Below are 25,945 nucleotides of genomic sequence, written 5' to 3' on the forward strand. Positions count from 1 at the left end.
GAGAATTTACTAAAGATCTTCTCAATCCAAACTTATTCCGCGCACCCCCCAAAGTTGAAAGATGTTCAACTTCCGGCCTGATATCACCATCCATTCACTGTAACATATTAACGATGTGTTGGTTTCCAAATCACTTTTAATGTGTAGAAACACTTACGGCTCTAAATGACTTCTTGCAACCATAATAAATGAAGGGGACACCCACCTAGTCATATTAACTGTGTCAAAGGGTGAGATCAGGTCACTCACAGCTAACACAACCTTTAGATTTAGTGTACAGACTTTTGAATCTTTACACTACATTTTAAAAACACCTTTTTTTTTGAGAGATAATTCACATACCCTAAAATTCACCCGTTTGAAGTACAGAATTCAATGGTTTTAATATGTTCACAGAATTGTGAAAACATCACCAAAATCTGTTTAGCATGTTTTCATCACTCCCAAAAGAAACCCCGTGCCCGTCAGCAGTCACCCTCCCACCCCATTCTACTCCAAGCCCCAGCTCTAGGCGACCACTAATTCACTTTTTGTTTCTACAGATTTGCCTATCCCGGACATTTCATATAAACGGAATTATAGAATATGTAACCTTTCGTGATTGGCTCATCTCACTTAGCATAATGTTCTGCAGGTTCATTTATGTTATAGCATGTATCAGTATTTCATTCGTTTTTATTGTGGAATAATATTCCATAGTATGATTAGACTGCATTTCATTTATCCATTCATTAGTTGATCCACATTTGGGTTGTTTCTGCTTTTTGGCTATTATGAATACTGCTGCTATAAACATCTGACTACAGTTTTTTTGGTGGACATATGCTTTCTTTTCTCTTAGGTATACACCTAGGAGTGGAATTGCTGGTTCACACAATAACTCTATGTTTAACATTTTGAGGAGCTGCCAGGCTGTCTTCCAAAGCAGCTGCACCTTTCTGCAACAAGAGTCAAGAGTCATACCCACACAAAAAGAACGGCTAGTTGGTGTGAATGTTGTTGTAATTCTCATGGAATCTTCTCATAGGTAATAAGGTGATTCTCCAAAGTTAGAGACAGTAAATGAGGGAAAAATTGGGCACTATTTTTTCTTTAGCTACTAAAACTGAGGCTATGGACTCCTTGAGGGGAGGGCTTGAGTCCTATTCACTGCTACATACCCCAGGGGATAGCCTAATGCCCAATAGTAAGCATTAAATATTAACTGAATGAATAAATAGCTTCAAAAAGGTACTGTGTGGTAAGGGATATACTTTGCTCAAGGAGAGGTCTGGCCTTTGCCCTTGGTTCCTGGGAGGCAATTTCTAAACTCTTGTCACTGACCAGTAAGAGTATCTTTGCTTGTCTGGGGCCTTGGGCCATGCCAGAGAGTCCAGGTTAACAATGTGATTTACGATGAGGGCTTTGGGCCTCATGGTATCAGCTCAGCCTCTGGAGGGGCTAGAGATGAAGGTCAGCCATGCGGGTGCTCAACCAAGTCTATGTGATGGAGCCTCAATAAAAACTGTGGATACCAAGGCTTGGGTGAGTTTTCCGGGTTCCGTACATATTGTCACACACTATTGCTGGGAGAGGTAGGTGCTATCCACACCACTCTTCCAGGAGAGGACAACTGGAAGGTCTGCACTTGAACTCTTCTGAACCGTGCTGTATGTACCTCTTTCCCTGGCTGATTTTAATCAGTATCCTTTGGCTGTAATAAACTGTAACTGAGTACAACAGTACCACTCAGCTTTCAGTGAGTTCTCTCTGTCCTAGTGAATTATCAAACCTGAGAGTTGTCTTGAGGAGCCCTGAACTTGAAGTTAGTAGAAGAAGGGAGGGTAATTTGGGGAAATCCAAACGTTTTAGTTACTAACAGTGCTGAGACAATATTAAAGATAATTTGGTAAAATTTAGCATCTTCATTATTTCTACAAACAAGTGTCCCAAAGACTCATTCATGAGACAAAGCATCATAGGATGAATCAAGAAAGCTGCCAGATCTTGGTGCAACTTTCATTGAACAGAACACAGAATTCTGAGGCCAGAGGTCCCTGACTCAGCTACACACGCTCATACCCCTATTAACAAAGATGTGTGCTTACTGGTACTCTGCTTCGTTCTTAAAATATCTTCTCAGAGGAAAGGTGACATATAATAGAAATAATAGGATTCGAATCGTAGCTTTGCCTTTTTCTAGTTGTATGACCTTCTATGAGTCTAAATCTCCTCATTTATAAGATGGAAATAATAAAGCTATTCCCCAAAATTGGTACGAGAAGCACATGGTGATATGCGTGGTGCACTCTGCAAACTATACAGCACGAAAAATAACAACATTTGAAAGTTTTTTCTAAATTAGATTCACACTGCCTTCATCTACTTCACTGAATCTCTTTGGGAAAACAAAATCCGTGATTTTGTCTTTCCCAGCGCACACTGAATTTCAAAGGAAAAATTAAATAGATATAACTTTCAAAAAGGTTTTCTGTGAAAGCTGTAGAAAGAAGCGTTTATGTATCTGTGTGTTTGTGTGTGTGACGTATGTTAAACAATAAACCTGTAAAAGTGCTTATTTAAAAAACAACAAAAGAGCACAAAAAATAAAGTTATTATAAAATTTTTCAAAAGAAGGGTTTCTGTCCCACAAATTGAATATCAAGATGAAAAAAATTCTCATATGGCAAAGAAATTCTTTCCATGAGCAGAGATGATACATGAATAAATAAAGGACCCAACTGGGGTGGCAGGAAGGAGATAGTTTGAGATGAATGAATCCCTCCGGAGTGTCACTTTCTCTATCTCTTAGCTATTCAAATAGAGAGGATACCTTAAGGAACTACAGTCATCTGACTTCAGTTTTTCCTAAAAGTGACAAATGCTTAAGTTGACTTGTTAACTAACTAGCATGTGATCACAGAAAAGGTTAACCTGATAAATTTTTAATCATACATAAACAGGACAGTGACCATACCAACTTGATGGAATCACACCATTCACTTAAGAAGACGTAAGAGGGAGGAAGAAAGGATATGAATTCACTGAGTGCCAATCACATGGCAGACAGTGTGCTATACATACAGTATCTCCTCCTCCCTCGTACCGCCCCAAACCAACGCCTGGCCCTTCTCTTATGTTCTACACCCCAGTGAACAGCAGCAACATGCTTTGCTCAAACTAGAAACCAGAGCATTGTCTTCAACTCTCAATTTTTCTCTCCTATTATATTTCATCAGTCGCCAAGTCCAGGGACTCTATCTCCTGATTTGTTCTGAAATCGCCCCTTTTATTCCCACTACCAATTTTGGGTCCTTTCTAATCCATTGCCCTCAATGCAGATAGAGCACTCTTCCTAAAATACATGTCTCACTTTATCTGGCATCTGCTTGAATTACTTCACTGGCACTCTTTGTCTCTCAATATTACAAACCCCAAGCTTCTTAATATAGCTTATGTAGCTCCTCATGACACAGGTCCTGACACCCTCTCTAGCCCTTTATTTCTTCACTCTCCTTCAATTCTAGGCACTAGTTAGGTCTTTCCAGCTATCTCTTCCTCTGAGCATTTCTTGATTCCATGTTTGGTCAGATATTCCTTCTACTTATGACAGTCTAAATTTCTCCCACTCTGGCTCCTACAAACTATTCAAAATTATATGTATATATGTACATGTATGTATATGCATATATGAAAATGTACTATGTACAAATAAACTGGGATGTGTGCTATTGTGGGTTGCAGTGTGTCCCCCAAAAAAGGTATGTTGAAGTTATAACCCCCAGTGCTTGTGAGTGTGATCTTATTTGGAAATAGATCTTTGCAGATATAATCAAGTTAAGATGAGATCATACTCGGGCTTCCCTGGTGGCACAGTGGTTAAGAATCTGCCTGCCAAATGCAGGGGACACGAGCATTGGCAGGCAGATTCGAGCCCTGGTTCGGGAATATCCCACATGCCACGGAGCAGCTAAGCCCATGCACCACAACTACTGAGCCTGTGCTCTAGAGCCACAACTACTGAGCCCGCGTGCCACAACTACTGAAGTCTGTGCTCCTAGAGCCTGTGCTCCGCAACAAGAGAAGCCACCACAATGAGAAGCCCACACACTATGGCGAAGAGTAGCTCCTACTCGACGCAACTCAAGAAAGCCTGTGTGTAGCAATGAAGACCCAATGCAGCCAAAAATAAATAAATTAAAAAAAAAAAAAGATGAGGTCATACTCAATTAGAACTGGCCAGAAGCCAATATCACTGGTGTCCTTATAAGAAGAGAAAACAGGGACGTCGGGAGAAAAATGCCATGTAAAGACAGAGACATACACAGACCCAGAGGGGAGGAGGCCACGTGAAGATGTAGGCATAGATTGACAGCCACCACTAGAAGTTATGAAGAGGCAAAGAGAGATTACACTCAGAGCCTCAGAGGAAGCATCACTCTGATGATACATTGATTTTGGACTTTTAGTCTCTAGAATTGTGGGAGAATAACTTTCTCTTGTTTCAAGCCACCCAGTAAAGAAAGCTACCATGTAAAGAAATTTGGGCTTTCTTTATCCTGATGGTGATAGAATGCAATTGAAATGATTCAAGCAGATAAGAAATAAAGTCAGATCTGTATTTTAGAAAGGAAACTCTTGTTTTCACTGTAAACTCCTGTTCACAGTTAGGTGAATACAGTATAGGGGTAATAGTATACTTTCCTTTACACTTGGCTCATCTCCCCTTAGAGTGTCAGTTCAGGGAGGGCAGGGACTGTGTTTTTTTCCTGTCCATTCATGTATTTCCAGGATCTAGCATGCTGCTAATTCTTAAGTAAATATTAAACACACGAACAAACTGAATTTTTCACAATAGCCCTACAAAGGTACCATTCCTGAGGGATGATATTTAACTCTGTAAGCTCAGTACCCACCAGATTATCGGGAGAGCAGATAAACAATGTTCAGAAACTAAGTAATTTGTTAAAATTCAACTAGTAGGCAGTAAAGCAGTTCATTTCATCTTTACTGTGTCACGCAAAGGGGAGAAAAAGAAAGATGATGCATTAAATCTCTGAAGCAACGCTACGCTTCCATGTGGAATTAGAGTACAAAACACAGAGGGAAAAACCGCCAAGTCCATGTTTCTGACATCACTACCTTTAGAATACCTGGTAGACATTTGATAGTAGTGACTTAGGTCACAGACAGAGATGGAGAAATAAGCATTCCATTCAATTCATTTCAAACTACTCACCGTAGGAATTATTAAAAACGTAAAGAACTTCTTTGTTAGAGCTGTGGTTCATTTTAGTGTCACCACAGTATAAACCTCAAAACTCCATGATCCAATTTATTGCTTATTTCTTTATTGTATTATTCATTTTACAGCAACATTATATAAGGCATTACTGGAAAGGAATTCACCTTTTCATTTTCGAAACGCCTTGTTTTCTGACACAGCACTGTGCAGTACTATAAATATGCAGATTCATTAGAAAAGAGCCGGCTTATAATTGCACTTTGTCTTTTGATGTAGGTATGTTAGGTAACAACCGATGAATTTCATTAATTAAGAAAATAAAACACACTTTTCTGTATTTGACTTCAAAATAACCTCAAAATTATTTTTAACAGCAGCACATGTTCTATCTGTAAATTTATGCTACTCTTTTTTTATATTTAAAACAGAAACAGGCTTTGTGCTTCATAACAAATATAAATGGGGTAATTTGGATAATGAAAATAAATGAATAACAGCAGCACTAATAGAGCTGATCCTATTTGCAATGGCTCATTAACTCTGTACAGGACGCAATTCACTGCCCTGGATCAGGAGTTGATAATGGTGCAGCATGGAGCTATTAGCAAAGAACGGTGCAATAGGAAATTAACAGCGAATGAACAGACCTAAGGTCTGTTCATTCGCTGGCAAGTCAGGATCCCCTTTAGCACGTATAACCACCTTAAACCATGTGTTCAAAAAAGGCCATAAAGAGGGAAAAGTCAAAGAAATAATTTGAGGACTGCTCCTACCACAAGCTAGTACCGATCAAGCTCATAGTAAGCACTTCAATGCAGTTGATCACTTAACCCTCACGGCAATCCTATCGGGTAGTTCCAGATATTATCCTCATTTTGCAGATAAGGAAACTGAGCCTCAAGAACTCGCTCAAAGTCATACATTAATGAGTGGCGGAGCTTAGATTCAAACCCAGGCATTATGACTCCAGAGCATTCGCTCTTAACTCTTCATGGATGACAAATTGCCTTCCTGGCTCTGCTTTATGCCCAACTTCATCTAGAATGATCTAGAGCAAATAAAAATCCCAGTGTCTCTCAGTCTGAGATGTAAGGTGGGGAGACACATCAACACAGCTACCTCTTGGGGACAATGCTCAGATTCTAGTGGGGATGTCAAGGGGAGGATGTGGTTTGAAAAGACATTCACTAAACCTATTGTCTCCATGTGTAAATGACAGAATTAAAGCTGGACAAGGTTTTGGCCTGTGGGAGAGGCTGAAGAAATAACACAGGGGGCATAGTTAAAAAAATGCTGATATACAGTGACATTCTCTGACCTCTAGTCTGCCATTAACTAGCTGGAAGATCCTGGGAAAATCGCATAACCTAGCACAGCAATATTTCTCAGGGTTGGACTAGATGATCTCAAAGGTAGTGCTTTTACTCTTAGTAACAATTTCTGTGCTCTGGAGAAAGAATGAAAAATAAGTACAGGGTAGTAACTTTCTCATAAGGCAAACAATATTCAATTTAAAGGTTTGTCCTTCATTCTGAAATCAGGTTCTTGTTGCTTTCTTGTTATTAAAACTTCATTTATGAAACGATGGTGAAAGTACATGATAGAAGGTCTCCTTTCTTCTTAGCAGAATAAGAAGTAGGTTGCTTTATCTCATTCTATAAACTTTTTTGAACTGTTACAGCGTTATGAAGTTCCACACAGGGAACCACTACATTAATATATTTTGCAAAATGTTCAGGGTACTCTACTTTTCCACAGCACTTGACAGTTTATTAAGCATTTCAAATGAATTATCTCACTTGGTGCTCCGCAGTCTGCAAGATAATCTTATTTTGCAGAGTAAAAATAGAATTTAGGAAGGGTAAGCAACTTGATCAAGATTACACAGATCATTAAAGAAAATCCAGATTGTAATCTGTACCTTGTGACTTTAAATGCTATCTGCTTTCTAATTGGCGAGTGGTTCATAAATCTGGCCAAACACTAGGGTCATAGGGAGAGTGTTTGAGAAACATCAAATGGATAAACCTGAATTTCTGGAGGATGGGCCTAAGGGTCATACCTTTTAAGAGCTCTCCAAGGGATTCTGGAGGGCAGTCAAGTTTGGGAACCAGTACTCAACATCACACTGCCTCTGTCCAGCTAGCCTCACCAGGAAGAATAAGGGCTTTGGAGTCAGAGCTGGGTACTTCTGAGCGAGTCCTATAATATACCTGAGCCTCAGTCCTTCATCTGTGAAATGAGGATAATGCCACCTAATATGCAGAGTTGTAAATATTTAAAAAAAATACGTAAAGTGCCTAGATATGGTAGTTACGAAAAAATGGAGGATATTTTATTATTATTATTACTACTACTATTACAGTGAATATACTGCTTAATACAATGCCTAATATTACCAAATAAGGTATCTCTTATAAGTAGCAATGATCCTAGAATTTTCCTGAAGCAAATTCACGACAGATAACCCCCTCATTTACGACTTTTGGAACTGTCTGCAGGTCCCAGTTCCCTCCTCCGTGAAATAGTTATATTTGTAAATTGCTAAGGTACCTTTTGACTCTAAAAGTCAAAGTCTCCATAATTTTATTTAAGAGTTAAAGCCTCAGATGGTTTTGAGGAAGTGGATTTTAGTTGAGTATTAATCAGGCATAACTGAAATAACTGGTATTTAAAAATGACAAATCTCTTAGCTACGCTGCCATTTTCTGTCAAGGTAAGACTATATCCAAAGCTAGACATTTGCTTCTCTACAGTTTATAATTTATATCTGTCTAGCATCAAAATTATTTGAAGCAGCTTACCAACAAAAAGTGATAATAAGACAACAATGAAGCCAGTAAAAGAGCTGAGAATTCCCCCAAAATGGGGTAGAAATGGAAGAGAAGGGAAAATGGGGCAGAGGAGATGACTTTTTTCAGGAAGCCAGGAGAAGCTCTTTATAAAAACTGTACATTTAAGCTAGCATTAAGATTTTTGACAGTGTTTTTAAGATTATGAACATATGACTTCTTAATGTTTCTTACCAAAGACCACAAATGCTAATCACCGATATACAGATGCAACCTAAATAAAGGAACTTTTTTCTAAGTAGGATGGAATTTACGTATGTCCACTCTTTCAGGGTAGCAGTGAGTGCTTTTCTTTTGTTGACTAACCTCACTCTTGTTCTTCTGAAAAAGTATATACTGCATTTAAGTATTCCATCGTTATTCCGCTATCATTTTTTTGTGGATAAGAAAAATTTTTTAATTGTTTTGATAACGTCAAACGTATTACTGGCAAAGCCAAGTAAACCTTTAGTATTGTTATCCATTTGGGAAAACTTCTATCATATTCCTCTCTCACTTTGCTGTCTTTCTCTCACATTGCTCTCTTTCAGCTCTTTCCCTCCTCTTTAAAAATCAAGTAGTTTTTAATCATAAAAAAAGGCCATTATGGTAATGGTAGCAAGGATCTAAAAATGATATCACTTACAAATTCATATTAAGTGGTCGTTTTTGATTCCCTGAGCATGAGTGATTTGATTTTTTTTTTTTTTTAACAACTATTCCCCTGCTCTGGTTATAGTCAAAATGAAAACTCCTTCTTGGTTTTAGACATTGTTTCCTTTCTGTTCCCGCTGTCACTGGCCTGGCCCAAGGTTCATGCTTCTCCTCACTTTGGCTGCTCTAAGAGCCTCCTTTTCAGCTGGTCTCTTTGCCTCCGGGGTCCTGAAAGTGGTCCTCACTCCACTTCAAGCATCCTGTAACTGCAGCTATATTCATCTTTCTAAAGCAGAGCTAGGGTTATGTCTATTCTCCACTAAAACTCTTTCTTGGCCACCCACTGCTGATCATGGTCTTGTCTGCCATTTCAAGACACCATGATTTTCTCCCAAAATACCTCTCTCTCTCCTTACTGAGTACCTGGGGGGTATCCTGCTCTCTGGCCAAACTACTTGTTAGAATCTAAATGCAATCTGAACTCTTCCATCCCTTTACCTTACTATTGCCTCTAACAAGACAAATAAATGAAGAAAAGAATAATAACTAATTACAATTTCTATGTACGTCACCATTCTATTCAGATATTCTCTAATTTACATTTGTCCCCAAATCTAACAGGTCACACTTATAAGAATCTAAGTTGAGGAGGCATGATTATTCTTGCTTCAGTTGCCAAGTTACATGAAGCCATTTGGCGGGGTTAGTTTAGGAAAAAAAGAGGCCACATTGAATTCCCATGCAGCAGAAACAAATGAAACCTAATTTGCAGGCCAATCTTGTTTATTTTGGTTCATTCATCAGTATAATATAGTACCCACGACTCTGGACTAGATATCAGGGAACCTGAAATTTAATCCCATTTCTTCCATGACCAACCATATAACTTTCAGAAAATCACACAACTTTTCTGGTCCCTGGTTTTTTCTCATTTACAAAATGGAAATCTGTCTTTTTTTTTTTTTTTTTTTTTTTGTGGTACATGGGCCTCTCACTGTTGTGGCCTCTCCCGTTGCGGAGCACAGGCTCCGGATGCGCAGGCTCAGCAGCCATGGCTCACGGGCCCAGCCGCTCCGCGGCATGTGGGATCTTCCCGGACTGGGGCACAAACCCGTGTCCCCTGCATCGGCAGGCGGACTCTCAACCACTGCACCACCAGGGAAGCCCCTGTCTTTCTTTGTTCAAACACTACACATACTTAAGAAATTATTATTATGTTTATTTGCCATTCCCTACAACATAGTCCCTTTCTGTATATATTTGCTTTACAATTCTCTGTCATTCCCATAGCTTTTGTAGATTCCATAATTACATCTCAACACCACTGAGAGTTCTAGAGAAGGAAGCAAATACCAAGTATCACAAACGGTTCAAATATACTGCTTTTTAGGATGTTGATTAGATCACCTCTTAGGCCTTTCCTAGCTTTAAAATAGTAAAATAGTTACTGATATGTAAACATCACTCCATCCTCCTATCCAAGAAGTGCTTGGACTTGTCACAACTTATTTGTCTCATGACTCTAGACCTCATGAAGGCTTAGTATGTCTGTCTCTCTCTCATCTACACAGAACCTCGTAGGACTTCTCATACCTCTTGTAGTCATTCACACTACAACTATTCCTTTTACATCTGAAAACAGATTTAGCTTTTAAATAAACATGTGAATTTGAAACAACAAATTACTGAAAGACATTTTAGGTTTATTCTTATATGGCTAGTTGTGATATCAGAAATTCTGAAGAGAGAAACATTTCAACCAATGTCTTCTTGGGAGAGGCAAAGATTCTCAAATTGTCTACTACGTGAAATTTAAAAGTATAATCGTCAAGTATAGCACACAGGAAACAGTAGCAACTGCTTGCTCCAAAAACTAGGCTGGTCATCCTAATCCAAAGCCTAGACTTTGAACTCAAGATGGCAAACATATTAACTCTCCCTCACCTTACTAACTCCCCACCTAAAGTAGACATTGAAAAATTGATGCCAGAAATCAAATCTCTTTGCGCTCCCTGTTAAAGATTTACCTGGCTGAATTCGACCTAGTTGACACTGCCATGCCTTTTCCTACAATTTGTCTAAATTTTCAGCATAACTGTAGTCACGATAGAGAAGCAACAAGTTCTCGTACAGTGTACGTGCTGATTTTAGAGCCAGTCTCACCTGAGCGATTCTGAAGCTCTAAGTAAATGAAAGTTGATGCCTCTGAATACAGATAAACACACACACACACATCCCACATTATTTCAGGGACAACCAAGGTACAGGTCATTTCAGAGTCTAGTACAAAAGTGATACACAATGTTGAAGAATTTTGGTTCTTCTATATTGAAGTGAGACTCAAAGGAAGAAGAAACTCTAGTCCACGTTTCCTTCACACATAATACAGCTCTTGTAGCTTTGACTGAAGCTGAACCTCAATTTTCAAATGGGTCATCGTTTGTAAACTCTAGAAAAAGTACCACTGATTCAGATAGCAGGACTACGCAAAAGCTACTGACACAAAACCCTCTGGAAAAATAGAATGAAAAGAAGCCAGCACTTACTTGGCACAAACCGCTGATGCACATATCCAAAGATTCTGTGTAGCAGCGAGTCCCGTCTAAGACTTTAGGTGCAAGTTCAACAACCAGGGCTGTTCCTTTGGCCTGGCACTTGAGGGAACATGGGTTGTCGGGGTCGTTAGACACAGGAAGCCATTCATAAAACTGGCCGTGGTGCTTGACATCGTTATGAGCTGAGCACTGCTGCGCTCGGAAATCACCTGCTTCTGGTGGGCAGTCCTGGAGAAGACAAAGAGGGAAGGGAGAAGCACAGGTTAGGAGAGCAGCCTCAAACAGAACACTAGAGCAGCTATGTGCTCCAGGTCTTAGGAAACAAAGCAAATGTTCTGTCGTTACAGATGGACCCTCCCGTAGCATCTGAAAGGTTATATGATTATTTGGCCCTCAGGAGGTAGAGATTTGAGAAAAGTCACCACCTTGAAATAGATTTTCTGATAGAAGTGAAATGGGAAAGAAACCAGCTTGAAATAGATCTGATGGATACTAGTTAGGAAAGTAACCACCCTGAAATATATTTTCTCAAAGATGTTTATTTGTCCATGGAGTCCCTCCAAATTGTAATATTTTTGTTTCCTTGTAATTTAAGTAGAACTGACTATAGTCACAGGGTTAGTTAAAAGTATCACTGTCATTTTCAGTTCTGATACCAAAAGCTATGACAAAATGTTATTTTAGCAACTAGGAGCAAAAAGTTATGATGATTTTGTTCAAAATTTTTTTGTGGGGTTGTTTGTTTTTTTCTAAAGCAGTATACTTACGCTACACAGTATCCAGAATTAAACAGGGAGACCAAAAGAGAGAAAACAGCATTTACACCTGAATTTCTTTGGCTTCAGGCAGCATGGCTGAATGTCCTGGACTCCCTCCTCAGATGGGAGTTGGATGCAATATGGTGGGTCTCTATGGGCCTACGTTTCCTTGTGTTTAGAACAGAGGCAATGATAATACTGAGCTCTCAAGGTCATAGTCAGAATTTCATGAGCTTTTGTTGGCCATATACTGGCAGAAGGAAGACAGTACATGGTAGCTATTATTGTGATTATTTAATGAAGCCAGTGAAGAGAAAGTGTTGTTGGAGAATTAGGAAAGTCTCTGAATTTGAAATCACACTGTATGAGACCAGCAGAAAACAAGAATGTTTTACATGTGTGTGTGTGTGTGTGTGTATATATATATATATGTTTTGTTTTTTTTTTTCTCCTGTACGCGGGCCTCTCGCTGCCGTGGCCTCTCCCGTTGCGGAGCACAGGCTCCGGACGCGCAGGCTCAGCGGCCATGGCTCACGGGCCCAGCCGCTCCGTGGCATGTGGGATCTTCCCGGACCGGGGCACGAACCCGTGTCCCCTGTATCGGCAGGCGGACTCTGAACCACTGCGCCACCAGGGAAGCCCTACATGTATATTTTATAAATGGAATTTTAAAATGTAAAACCATAACTAACCATGGCTATTATCTAATAAATGATAAACTATAGTGAAAACAATTATGATTTAATTTTAAAAAGACAAATATCACCTATCCCTTGGAGAAGCTGCTTGATAAGTAGGTCTATTTTATGGTACATGCATTCAGATTAGGATTTATTATGGAAGATTGTAGAATATCCATCTACAAGGATGGATATTAATGACAGGGAAGACTTTCATTAAAATTTTTTATCTTAAATAATGAATTTTCATGTAGCCTTTTAGCAGTTCCTGATTACTACATTATCACTTTTAAGAGTTCTCTTTTACAAGGTTTCTTCCTCTGAAAATCTATTTACATTTAAATAAACATTGTGAGAATAACATTATGCTATTTTATAAAATGAAATCCTGACTCTTTCCTCAAATTTCAATGTTACTATTAAGTAGCATATAAGCCTTTAATATTTCAGAAAGCATTAATTCTTCCTAGGCAAAATGGGTGTAAACAATTACTTATTTCAGTTGAAATTAAACTAGCTCAAAATACAATATAAATTCTCGGGCTTCCCTGGTGGCACAGTGGTTGAGAGTTCATCTGCCGGTGCAGGGCACGCGGGTTCGTGCCCCGGTCCGGGAGGATCCCACACGCCGCAGAGCGGCTGGGCCCGTGAGCCTATGGCCGCTGAGCCTGCCCGTCCGGAGCCTGTGCTCTGCAACGGGAGAGGCCACAACGGTGAGAGGCCCGCATACCGCAAAAAACAAAAACAGAAACAAAAAACAATATAAGTTCTGAAAGGTATTTTATTGTTAGTATCATATGTGTTCTCAGAGTGAATAAAATGTAATACTAAAGGAAAAGAATAAATTTTATTTATTCTTTAAATAAATAAAGTATACATGGGTACCCAACAAGGCTTAAGTGATTTTGAATACTGTCTGAAAAAAATTTAAAGATCATTAAACCAGTCAATAAGTGTGTGTTACACTTTGCTGTGATAGTTGTTTGTTGTAAGAAATAAAACAAAACTCACAATCTGCAAACCTATGCTATAAATCACAAAACAGGTAAATTGTATGATGCAACACAAACTATCTGAACTCAAATGTTTAACCCCATCTCCTTTCAGACGATGTGTTCCAAGATAAGAACACAAACAAACTTAACATTAATTATTCATGAACTTATGTTCCAAAGGCAAGACCACAGCTTGCCCAGTTTACAAATCCTATCATTTTCCAACTAGACCTCATTTACTAGCTTCTGTCCTGAAATAACCCTGTGATTAACTACAGCCCCAAACTCTACGAGTCTTCTTCCCTAAATTCCCCCATCTGAGAAACTACCGGCTGTCAAGGTGCTTCTTCCCCTTGTTTAGCAAGTTTAATAAAACCAGCTTTATATGATTAACACGTTTCCCTAGTGGCTGCTGCATGGGGGCTTCCACAGTTGAACTGATAGTTTAATTAATAAGTTTTAAATAAAGTGTTTTCAGTTGCATAATACCTGTCATTCCAAGAGTCAGCTGATTACTCAGTAGAACAGAAGAAATACTGAAGTGGACTCAATAGAGCAGAATACAGAGCAAACTGTTTAGAATGGTCCCAAACTTCCCTCATAATTACTTTTACCTTCTTTTTCTATAAATAAAAGTGAATCAGCTATAAGGGAATTTCAGGGTCAGGTTGAATCACCTCTGCATTAAGTAAGAAGGATAATATATAATTAAGAGACCTCTGAGTATGAACCTGAGATACTTTTCTGTATTTATCCAATTGCAAGAAAGGGGTGTCAATTACATTTTAAAATTGATGTTACATCATCTTAGTACAGACATAAAACTCCTACAGAGTCTTATGAGTCCCCGCTGTTCAACAAAATGTGTTGAGTCTTCCCACCTTTACTAAAATAAATAAGACTGAAAGTCAGTCAAAAGTAAAATTACTAAAAAGTGAAGCTAAACTATTAAGACTTTTTGGTTTTCTTTTCAGTGACAAAAAAGTAGACATATCTAAACACATCACAGAGAATCAACAGGCAGACAGATGTTCCTGTTTGCCATTCACCTATATCTACTAGCTCTGAGAACACCTGCTATAGGTTTTTATAAACTTTCACAACCGGAGAAATGTCTCTGAGAATAATAATGCTTGCGAACACCTTTACTCACTTTTATCACTATGGTCTTTCCTCCTGCCCCTACTTCTGTAGGGGTGGGAATATATATTTTGCTAAATTGAGAATGCACTTAAAACCTGGAGTTCAGAGTTAGAAACTGAACTTGAACCTTCTTAATGTTTGAGTTTATTTGTACTTGGCAAAATGCAACTTCCTGTTTTAAGAAAAAACGACTCAAGAAGGCTTATAAAACAGGTTCAGAAAGCTTCTTGGACATCAAATCGCTCTTACAAAATAACATTTTCATGATTTAAGTGTAAATGAATCAGAAACATATGAATCAAATTTCCCTTGAAATACACATGTTTAAAAATTAAGGGAAGAAGGATTTGGCAAACGCTTCTTTTGTTGAACCCAAAACATCTCAAGCATAGTTCAAGATACTCACTGAACTCCTGATGCATCTGGAATCACCCAGCTGCAGGAGTGGAAACTCAAGCAAAGTCATCATAGTTTCTTGTCCCACAAGTATCATAATAATAATGACAATAACCCTTACTTGTATACAGATTCATCATGTACAGAGTTTTTAGTTTTGAATTATAATTTGATGCATGAAACCCACTATAGTTCTTGATCCTCCTAAAAGTTAGATTTAGAAACTGATAAACCTAACTGCTTTGAAAAATATTTAACATCCTATCCTGGGCATCATCTTTGAAATATCTCATAGGCACTAATGATGAAGACAAATAAAATTGCTGAAAATTCTCATAGCTATCTGAACTAGACACATCCCCCACCAAGAACCTGGCAAAAAATAATAGTGTGGGAAAGATGCTCTGGACTAAAGACCCCCAGCTTTCAGCCAGAAACACTGTCCAGTAGAAACAGAGCAAGAGAGAGCAAAGGAATGCATTTCTTGGCCTTCTGTCTATTTCCAACTAACTGTAATGCCTGACGATTGACAACTCTGTGTCAGGCTACTGAGCTAGGGCTTCCTCACTCTGAAAAAAAAATATTTTATTTAACATAGTCAGATGATCCCATGAATTACTGCAGTTAGCCATTGAATACAATATAATACTTTTTCTCTCCAATTTTAAAGCACTCAATCCTAACCGTGTCAGAGTTTTCTTCTTTAAAAGCACAAAAATAAAAGCTGACCTTTAATGTACTCCCATTATAATTCATAAAGTCCCTGGAGTTCTGCCATAAATGAATCCAATTCAAAACATTTTCTGGTTAATTAACTAGCCAGTGGGAAAGATAAGATGGATCCCAGATGTCCCCTGACGATGACAGGTGGATCAGATTACATTGTGGGACAAAAGAGGGTCAGCTTCCCAGAGTTTACTCACTGGGTGAAACGTAGAAGATGATAATCTCAGCAGCTAAGGGTGGTAGCATCAGAACGGCTTTTAAAATGGTTCTGAGAAAATATAGATTCAGGGTCAGGAGAAACGTAACTTTTTCTCTTTTTCAAGATGACATTTTCCTCCCTGAGGGATACCCTTCTGCTCTACCTCTATCCTTAAGTATTTGGTGGTTGGCCTTTTCTCCTAATTTTGCTGTTTCATTGAAATTATTATGTGAGTGCCATGGTAGAGATGCCATATTCTGATTCTTTGGTCTTATTTATAAAGTCAATATTAATACCTGATAGTATCAAGAAAATACTGGAAATTATATTTAGGTGACCGCTTGGACTGTAGTAACTGAAGAAATCTATCCTTCTCACTGCATTTCCCTATCTCGTAACTGTTCCTCCAAATTCCGTGTCTCCCCTCCATCCTGTCCTAATCACTCAACCTCCATAAAAATTACTGTGCAAGAAAACAAAATTATAATTGCTTAATAAGGTGTCTATTCTATCCTCCAGAAATTTGAGATTGCGACTCCATGATGAAAACATCTATGGAAATTTATCAGCTACTTGATGACTTCAGAAAATTTTATTAGTGCTAAGTTTTACCCTCAGAATATTAGGAACCCTCAATGGTCTGATGGGAAAATGGGAAAAGATTACCATAAAAGATTCCTGCACAGTAAGTAGATGGAAGCTCTGAAGAATATGCACCCTAAAGTTCTCAAATCTCAGCACATGAGTAGACACCTCTTTTATATACTTTGGCTTTACTACTTGGCTTTCTGCCTCTTTTATTTGAAGTTGAGCTGAGACTACTAAACAGTAATTATCCACTGATGCAATCCAATCTAATACGATATTTTATTCTCAGAAACATAATTAATGTTTCAATTTCTATTTCCAACTCAGACTCCCTTCTCCTGAACTCCAGTCTCATATATACAACTGCTTCCTCACCATCTGGATGTCTAAGATATCACAAATCATAATGTCCAAACTTGAATTCCCAATCCCCTCTTTCCCCCCCAGAATTTGTTTCTTCTGAAGCCTTTACCATCCCAGTCAATGCCAATTCCATCCTTTTCAGGCCCCAAATCTTAAAGCAGCGGTTCTTACACTTGAGTGTGCATCAGAATCACCCGGAGGGCTTGATCAAAATACCAGATTATTAGGGCCCCATCCTCCAGAGCAGGGGAAACGTGCTGCACGGCAGGAGGTGAGTAGTGGGTGAGTGAGCGAAGCTTCATCTGCCATTCCCCATCACTCGCATTACATCCTGAACCATATCCCTCTGTCCCCCAACCCCCATGGAAAAATCGTCTTCCACGAAACTGGTCCCTGGTGCCAAAAAGTTTGGGGACCTCTACTCCAGAGTTTCTGATTCAGTAGATTTGCGGGGGGGGGGGGGGCAAAGGAACTGGCATTTTTAACAGGTTCCCCAGTGATGCTGATATTGCTGGTTTGGTGACCACACTTTGACAACCACTGCCCTGGAATGATCCTTGACTTTCACATCCAATCCATCAGGAAATGCTGGTTCTATACATAAGATTATACAGAATCTGACCACAAATTCGGCCAAGCCACCGTCGTGTCTTGCCTGCATTATTACAATAGTCTCCTAACTGATCTTCCTTCTTCTACCTTTGCTTTCCAAGAGACTTCTGTCAGAGCAGCCAGAATGACCTTATTAAAGCAGAAAGCAGATTGTGTCACATTTCAGCTACAACTCTGCCGTGGCTCCTCACTTCACTCAGATTAAAAGCCAAAACCCTCATCACAGACAGAGGTCAGGATGTGGCCCCATCACCTCCTTCTGTCTTCCTTATGCCCTTGGCTCCAGCCACACGGATTCCCACTACGCCTTGAACACTCCAGGAATACACTTACTTTAGGACACATGCGTTATCCATCCCTTCTGCCTAGAATTTTCTTTGCCCAGATTCCAGGTGGCTAATTAACCTCAACCTCTATCAAGTCTTGCTCAAATATCACCTTCCCAATGAGACCTACCTCGACTTTTCTATGCAAAATTGCAATTCCCACTACTGATTCCTTTTTATCCTCTCAACTTTTCCTTTTTTCCTTCACACTTAATGACCTTCAAGTACACCGCATAATCTACTTATTTATTATGCTTATTTTTTGTCTGTGTCCTTCCACTAAAGTATAAGCTCCAGGAGGATGGGGAGCTTTGACTGTTTGGCTCACAAGCTATTATATACCAGTAAGCAAAAGAAATTTTTTTGAGAATGAATGACTAACACATCAAATACATAAAACAGAAGTCATGTCTTGCATTGTAGAAACTCTTATTCTTAAAATCTTGCAGGGAATCTAAATCTTGATAGTTTCCTAATCAAGGAATCTTAGAAAATCTTGATGAAATATCTATTTTTTCTTCTTTTTTTGAAATACAAATTTACAAGAATACTTTTTATTTCAGACACTAGGGAAATTGAGTAGGGATTCTTGCCTACTTTCTGAATAGGCAGATTGATGTTTCCTCCAGCATGTAAACAAACTTAATAGGGCAATAGTAAGAAACATAAAATGTGCTGAAATAATTTATTATTCCATAAATCGACAGTTGTCAATTTTATATAACATTCACTGTTACATGCATGCACTATAAAGCACTAATGTTAAGGTATCCAGCTTTATACCCAAATTTTGGCCACCTGCTTATACTAACATCAACATCATCATCAAAAGCATTTATTTGTGCAAGACTGCTAGCTGCTATGAAAAATGAGATTAAACATAGTCCCTGCCCTGTCTAGACAGTCTATATGGAGACAATTCTATTATATTTCAAGAGCATAATATTTAAATCTCAAACACACCACTATCAGTGCAGAGAACAGAAAGTGGGGTCGATTTTGGAAGAAGGTGGTGTCACCGCAGGTAAAGGTCACTCTTGTCTCATTCTTCCTCCTATTTGAAAATACCAACAGACTTTCTTGGGACACTATATTTTCATGCATAATATATAAGACATATTTAAGAGTCCTTTGTTTTGTTCCTTTTTTTTCCTGGTATAAAAGATTTACAGATTTTCTTTATTTTCCTTCCAAACCATCAATACTTCTGGAAAGTAAGTGCCTATGAAAATGAATCATTAACCATTTTAACGCCTTACTGTGGATCAGGGTCGGGCCCTATAAAATAACATCTTTACAGATTTGTGACCCTGTAAAATAATACGGAACGCTTAAGTTTATTCAAGCTTTGGGTGTGCCCTACTCTGGGCCCACTAAGTGAATGCTGGTTACAGGTATATTAAAGAGCTCTAAACCAGTCCAAATGTGTTTATCCAGGTCCAGACATAAGAGACTCAAAATATATCACACAATAAATCATTAACCCCACCCTACTTACTTGATTAGAGCTTGTTATCTGAAAACAAATGCTCTGCTTGTCTAGTTTTTAATGTCTCCGGGCATTTGAGAGCTGATCTAAGTAAAAACATTTAAAACATTTCATTTTAAAAGTTCGTTTTTTTCCTACCCCGTTTGGGTAGCTTTTATTTCAGTGTGGTTCTTTTTTCTCCTTTGAACAATGCAGACTTTTGGAATCCAATTCCCTTGAGGGATTTGTAGGACTGGTTGTTGTTTGTCATATTAGACTCTTAAAATTCTCTCCATTTTGAAAATATTCATTTCCTGAGGGCTTTTATTGTTTTAATCCCTTTCTCTGAATTAGCTCCAATTTAGCAGTATCTTTTCTTAAATCAGCATTTCTGACTTTTTACTATTTTTTATTATTGTCTAAAATCAATGTTCTCTCCCTCCCCAAATTAACATATTTGAAGTGGTAATTTGTAATCCTTTTTGGAACATGGCATACAATTTCATTTTAAAAGCATTCAAGTCTACAGGGTTTTTTTGTTTGTTTTCAGACTGTATTTACCAAAATGTTTGTGGTGGACAGTCAGGTTAGAGGAAGGACTCATATAAGGGAAATATTTTAGCATGTAAACACTTAAGCTGTTACTACTGCTGGGGCCTGCTGCATAACAAGTTCTTTATGTTTCTATTTATAAGTGGGAAAGGTAATAAAGCTTGATATATGACAAAGGAGCAAATACGGAGGCTGAAGTTGTCTTCCGGTGCTTATGCCAGCTGCTTAATGAAAACTGGAAAAAGATACCATCCAGAGCAATTCAAAGATAAATACAGTCATCCCCCGCTTTTCCAAAGTTCACTTTACGCCATTTTGCTTTTACGAAAGACCTTACATTAATACCTGCTTTTGCCAACCAAAAGAAATCCGAAGAGGATTTTTTTACAAAAAGAGGTGAAAAGCAAAATAATGTCCAGTGTTTATTTTGCAGCAGGCCTAGACACCCACCCCAAGCAGGGAAAGTGGCACCACCAAGCTCCTTCCCCAGGAACTACACTCCGCATCTCAGCATCAAGCCTACATTTGAACGGTGTCTATGAGCATCCGTGCTTTAACTCCATTTATTCTGTGCATCTGTTAGCAAGATGCATCCTAAGGTAACTGCTTCTTTGTTTTATGCCATTTCAACCTAGAAAAGGTTTCATAGGCATGCTCTACTTTCAGATAGGGGAGAAACCTGTACCATGTTAGACAATTCAGAGAAGACCATAGTATTCTCTTCTCCTCTTCTCCATCCCAGTCTATAACAAACTGCCTAGTGTTGCCTGCAAGCTTAACTTCTTTTCGGCTGTCACTGAATCCTGACTGTTGTCTGTTTTCCTGGCACTGTATCTAATCAATGCTCTTTTTTGGAGGCATGTAATACAGTACCATGAACACCTCTTGAAATACCTCTGTCCTTGAGTTCTTGAAATACTTCTGGGCACTCGATAGGTACGTTTTTTGAAGCAAGCAATTTAAGGTTCCCGAGTTAGTTCCTACAAAGCTGACATCAGGCTGCTATTTGAATTATTATCCAGTCAGTTCACTGAAGTTTATATTAGGAGTGAAGCTGCTTCCCAACTTGGAGAAGGTTCCAGGTCAATGGGTAGAGGAGAAAGACATCTATTCTCCAATCAGTGGAATGGAATAGTGCCTCCTCTCAGCCAGATTCCTCTTTGGATGGTGGATTCTAACCCTGACCACAAATACAAGTCATCCTGGCAAGAGACAGGTTTCCAAAGAGAGGAACTCAGATGTCCTCAGACTGTACATGGTACCAGTGAAGATTAGCTGAGTCTTTCCTTGTAGACCGTGGAGTGAGGGGAAAGAGTAAGATTACCATGGATAAAACGATCAAGAGCTTAATGACGTTCTCTTCCTTCCCTTGTCTCTTCCCAACTTCTAGATCAGAATTCCTATTCCAGACACCCACGTTCATGATTTCCTACATAAACTGACCTTTTAAATGAAGTATTCTCAAGCGGCTGGAAGCTTCGTCATGGGTATGGTGACAATACTTTCCACAGCAAATGTTAGAATTCATGCTTGATAAATTTGAGGATACTTACGGCAACACCAGGGAAATCATTGAAAGTGGGATTATCTTAGAAAAATTGGGTAGCCATGGAATCAGAACAAAGCAGAAAGTAAAACAAGCAGGGTGGGGAGTTTCAACTCAGTTGGTGTCAGGCAGTGGTCCTGGGTAGAAGGGAGACCCCCTCCCCCATAGGTTTGCTGTAGGGTAGAGTAAAACCTTCCCAGAGAAAGAGTCCACCCTTCCGTTTACTGTGGTCAAGTGGGACCTAGAAATTGTTTGCTATCTTTCCCCAGTTCCCTTTCTAAATTTCCTTATTTTCTCCATTCCTAGGAGCCCAGGACCTACATGCTGTCACAAATCATACCTCTGCCTTCTCTTTTCACATCCCAAACCTCCTCTTTACCCTGCACGAGAGGATGGGTCCATCACTGCTCCTTTAATGCTTTTCTTACCAGCTTCCAAATTGGCAGCTATAAATTGGACAGCTAGGCACTCTTTTCAGAACACAGTGAAATGCGTCAGTTCCTAAAAACACCCCAAAAAAGTCTATCCCTCTGAAGGATCTCAATATTCACCCTGGCATAAAGGGGACTGGCACTGTCACGGTGGCTCTGTAGGCAAATGGGACAGAAATGAGTTAGTACCAGTAAAACGTTTAAATCAGCATTGGCACATAGTAAGCACTCAATAAATGTCAGGTATTATTAATATTACCAACACCAGGGAGGGGAGCATTATACAGCTCCTGGGGGCTTCAGAGGAGCCTGAGACAGTGCTTGTTTCACCTAGCTTTGCCTTCCCCATTGCCTTGCTGCCTCTAGCACTACTTTATTTAGTTGTTTTCACATAATTTTAATTAAAGGGACCTAAATGAATGTCTTAACATATGAGTCTAATCAAATACTATCCTGTGCCAAATGTATTGGGTTATAAGTTTGATGGATGACAACACTCGACTTTGTTTATGTGCGCTCATGCTTCTTAGTTTGTTGATCTTGGACTATGGACATATTTTAAGAAACCAAAAAAGAATTAGAGAAATATATTTCCTGACCCCTAAAACCCAGTATTTTCAGGTTGTCCTCTGAAGCCTGAAGCACTTCCCCTGAGCCCCAGTCTCATCCTGAAGAGCCCTTGGCTTCCAAGTTGATTTTCCTCTCCTCTTCCCCTAAAACTTCCATTTCCTTCCTTGGGCTGTACTAGGGAAGAGGGACGATGAAAGCAAACTGATTCAAGCTATCTACAGTCAGGTTTGGATGAATCACAATGCTTTCTAATTAATCACTCCCAATAGCTATGAATTTCCATGTGTTCACAAAACACGGAGACACTAGCTGAGCACTAGGCTAGAGTGAAAGGTCAGATATTCTCCCTGCCTTCATGATTGCTCACAGTTTAAAGGGGGAAGATAGGTATTGTGATCATAAATCAAGCTTTTATTCTAACGATAGAATTACAGGCAGAATGACAGACAATTCAAAACTGGAGGATAAGTTTTGGACAGAAGTCACCTCCCTTCTTATCTGGTCTCCTTTAAGGCTGAATCTGAAAAAGGAGTGAAGGAAAAGGGCCGCTGAAACTGCTTTTCCCCCTGAGTGTCTTCAGTTTTGCTATGGGGTCAGTTTGCTTTCTCTCTTCTATATGGTGTGACAATACAACAAATACCTCAGCAGGTTTCTGAAGGGAGCTGACCTAGCTTTACCCGTTCCATAGCCTCAGATCTCCCCTTTTCTCTCCATCCACCCCACACCTTATATCAGAATAGCTGCCATTCCCTCAGTGCTCTGCTGCTCTGGCTTACATTATCCAACATGGCCTCCCTGTAGTCACCTGGCTGAGTCCTTAAAGCTTAAGTATCACTTCCTGGTTTCCTTCTACGACAACAACTTCTTATCCTCAGGCTGAGAGAGGCAGCTCCCTCTGACATGCCATAGAATCCTATACATACTTTCATCCTTGGACTTAACACACTATATTATATTCTTGGTTTACCAAGGGCCTAGTAACAGCCTGGCACAAAATCAATGCTAAATAAATATCTGTCAAGGATTGAATTAAGGGACTTCCATATGCAACAAGATATAGAGCCAGATATTTTGACAAAGCTTCCCACTACAGAACACCTAAAAATTCTACATTCAAGTAAAAATAACATTTAAAAAAATGTTATACGCACAACTGAACTGGCAAGGAAGTTTCCATAGAGACAAAAAATTTGAGAAAGCATAAATTCACAGAGGAAATTGATGGCTGTCCAAAAAGGATCTGTTGGTTTCTGGTGGTTTACAACTTTCCATTTTAGTAGGCTATAAGAGCAGGAGACAATGGATAAAGTGTATAGACTGCAAGATGTGGAAGAGGATCAGATCCCCTCATAATGCCAAGACCCTAAGCAAAACCCTCAGAGAAAGAGTAAACTAGGAAAAGAAACAAAACACTTAGCTTCTGGAAAAGGCCAAAAAATGTAGATAGTAAAAATATTAGTGGTTTCTGGGTATGGAGGAGGGAGCAATGAATAGGCAAAGCACAGAAGATTTTTAGGGCAGTGGAATTATCATATTCTCTATAAAACTACAATGGTGGATACATGTCATACATTTGTCCAAACCCATAGAATGTGCAACATCAAGAGTGAACTCTAATGTAAACTATGGACTTTAGGTGATAATGATGTGTCAATGTAGGTTCACTGACTGAAATAAATACACCACTCTGGTGGGGAATGTTGATAGTGTGGAAGGCTGTGCATGTGGTGGGCAGGGGGCACATGAGAGATCCGTATTTTCTGATCAGTTTTGCTGTGAATCTAAAGCTGCTGTAAGTTTATTTAAAAAAATAAAACGGGCTGATATCAACAAACCAAACCAATTCAGCTTCATGAAGGGAAATAATAAGGAAACTTGCCTATCTCAGCTTGGCTATGGGTTAAGGATGGGGCTAGAATTCTCTTTCAGAATTCCTAACAATGGGACTCACGAGAGTTCAGGACACAATTCGCACAACACGGACAATGGAAAATTTAGTTTAAAATGGTCTTGATGATCTTGAGAAAGAAAACTGGAGCTGGAGGAATCAGGCTCCTGGACTTCAGACTATACTACAAAGCTACAGTAATCAAGAGAGTATGGTACTGGCACAAAAAGAGAAACATAGATCAATGGAACAGGATAGAAAGCCCACAGATAAACCCACACACCTATGGTCACCTAGTCTATGACAAAGGAGGCAAGATATACAATGGAGAAAAGACAGCCTCTTCAATAAGTGGTGCTTGAAAAACTGGACAGCTACATGTAAAAGAATGAAATTAGAATACTCCCTATCAAAAAAACAAACAACCTAATCAAAAAATGGGTGGAAGACCTAAATAGACATTTCTCCAAAGAAGACATACAGATGGCCAAGAGGCACATGAAAAGATGCTCAACATCACTAATTATTAGAGAAATGCAAATCAATACTACAATGAGGTATCACCTTACACCAGTCAGAATGGCCATCATCAGAAAATCTACACACAATAAACACTGGAGAGGGTGTGGAGAAAAGGGAACCCTCTTGCACTGTTGGTGGGAAAGTAAATTGATACAGCCACTGTGGAGAACAGTATGGATGTTCCTTAAAAAACTAAAAATAGAACTACCATATGACCCAGCAATCTCACTACTGGGCATATACCCAGAGAAAACCATACTTCCAAAAGATACATGCACCCCAGTGTTCACTGTAGCACTATTTACAATAGCCAGGACATGGAAGCAACCTAAATGTCCATCAACAGAGGAATGGATAAAGAGGATGTGGTACATATATACAATGGAATATTACTCAGCCATAAAAAGGAAAGAAACAGTACCATTTGCAGAGATGTGGATGGACCTAGAAACTGTCATACAGAGTGAAGTAAGTCAGAAAGAGAAAAACAAATAGCATATATTAATGCATATATGTGGAATCTAGAAAAATGGTACAGATGAACCTATTTGCAAAGCAGAAATAGAGACACAGACATAGAGAACAAATGTATGGGCACCAAGGGGGGAAAGGGTGGTGGTGGGATGAATTTGGAGACTGGGGTTGACATATATACACTACTATGTACAAAATAGATACTAATGAGAACCTACTGTATAGCACAGGGAACTCTACTCAGTGCTCTGTGGTGACCTAAATGGGAAGGAAATCCAGAAAAGAGGGGATATATGTATACATGTAGCTGATTCAGTTCTCTGCACAGCAGAAACTAACACAACATTGTAAAGCAACTACACCCCAATAAATAAAATAAAATAAAATGGTCTTGGTTAGTACTGATCACCACCTCATTCCAATATCATCGTCCTCAAAAGCAAA

General features: G+C 39.1%; 1 protein-coding gene across 1 annotated transcript in view; it reads right to left on the reverse strand.

Moving 5' to 3' along the window:
- The window catches only part of ADAMTSL1 (ADAMTS like 1), a 468,040-nt gene that overhangs the window by 355,201 nt on the left and 86,894 nt on the right, over nucleotides 1–25,945 (reverse strand). Inside the window, exon 4 of the mRNA XM_079927992.1 lies at nucleotides 11,256–11,492. Within this exon, the coding sequence (XP_079784118.1) occupies nucleotides 11,256–11,492 (237 nt within the window). The remainder of the gene's footprint in view (nucleotides 1–11,255; nucleotides 11,493–25,945) is intronic.

The sequence above is a fragment of the Stenella coeruleoalba genome (genome assembly GCF_951394435.1).
Source record: "Stenella coeruleoalba genome assembly, chromosome: 7".
NCBI lineage: Eukaryota > Metazoa > Chordata > Mammalia > Artiodactyla > Delphinidae > Stenella > Stenella coeruleoalba.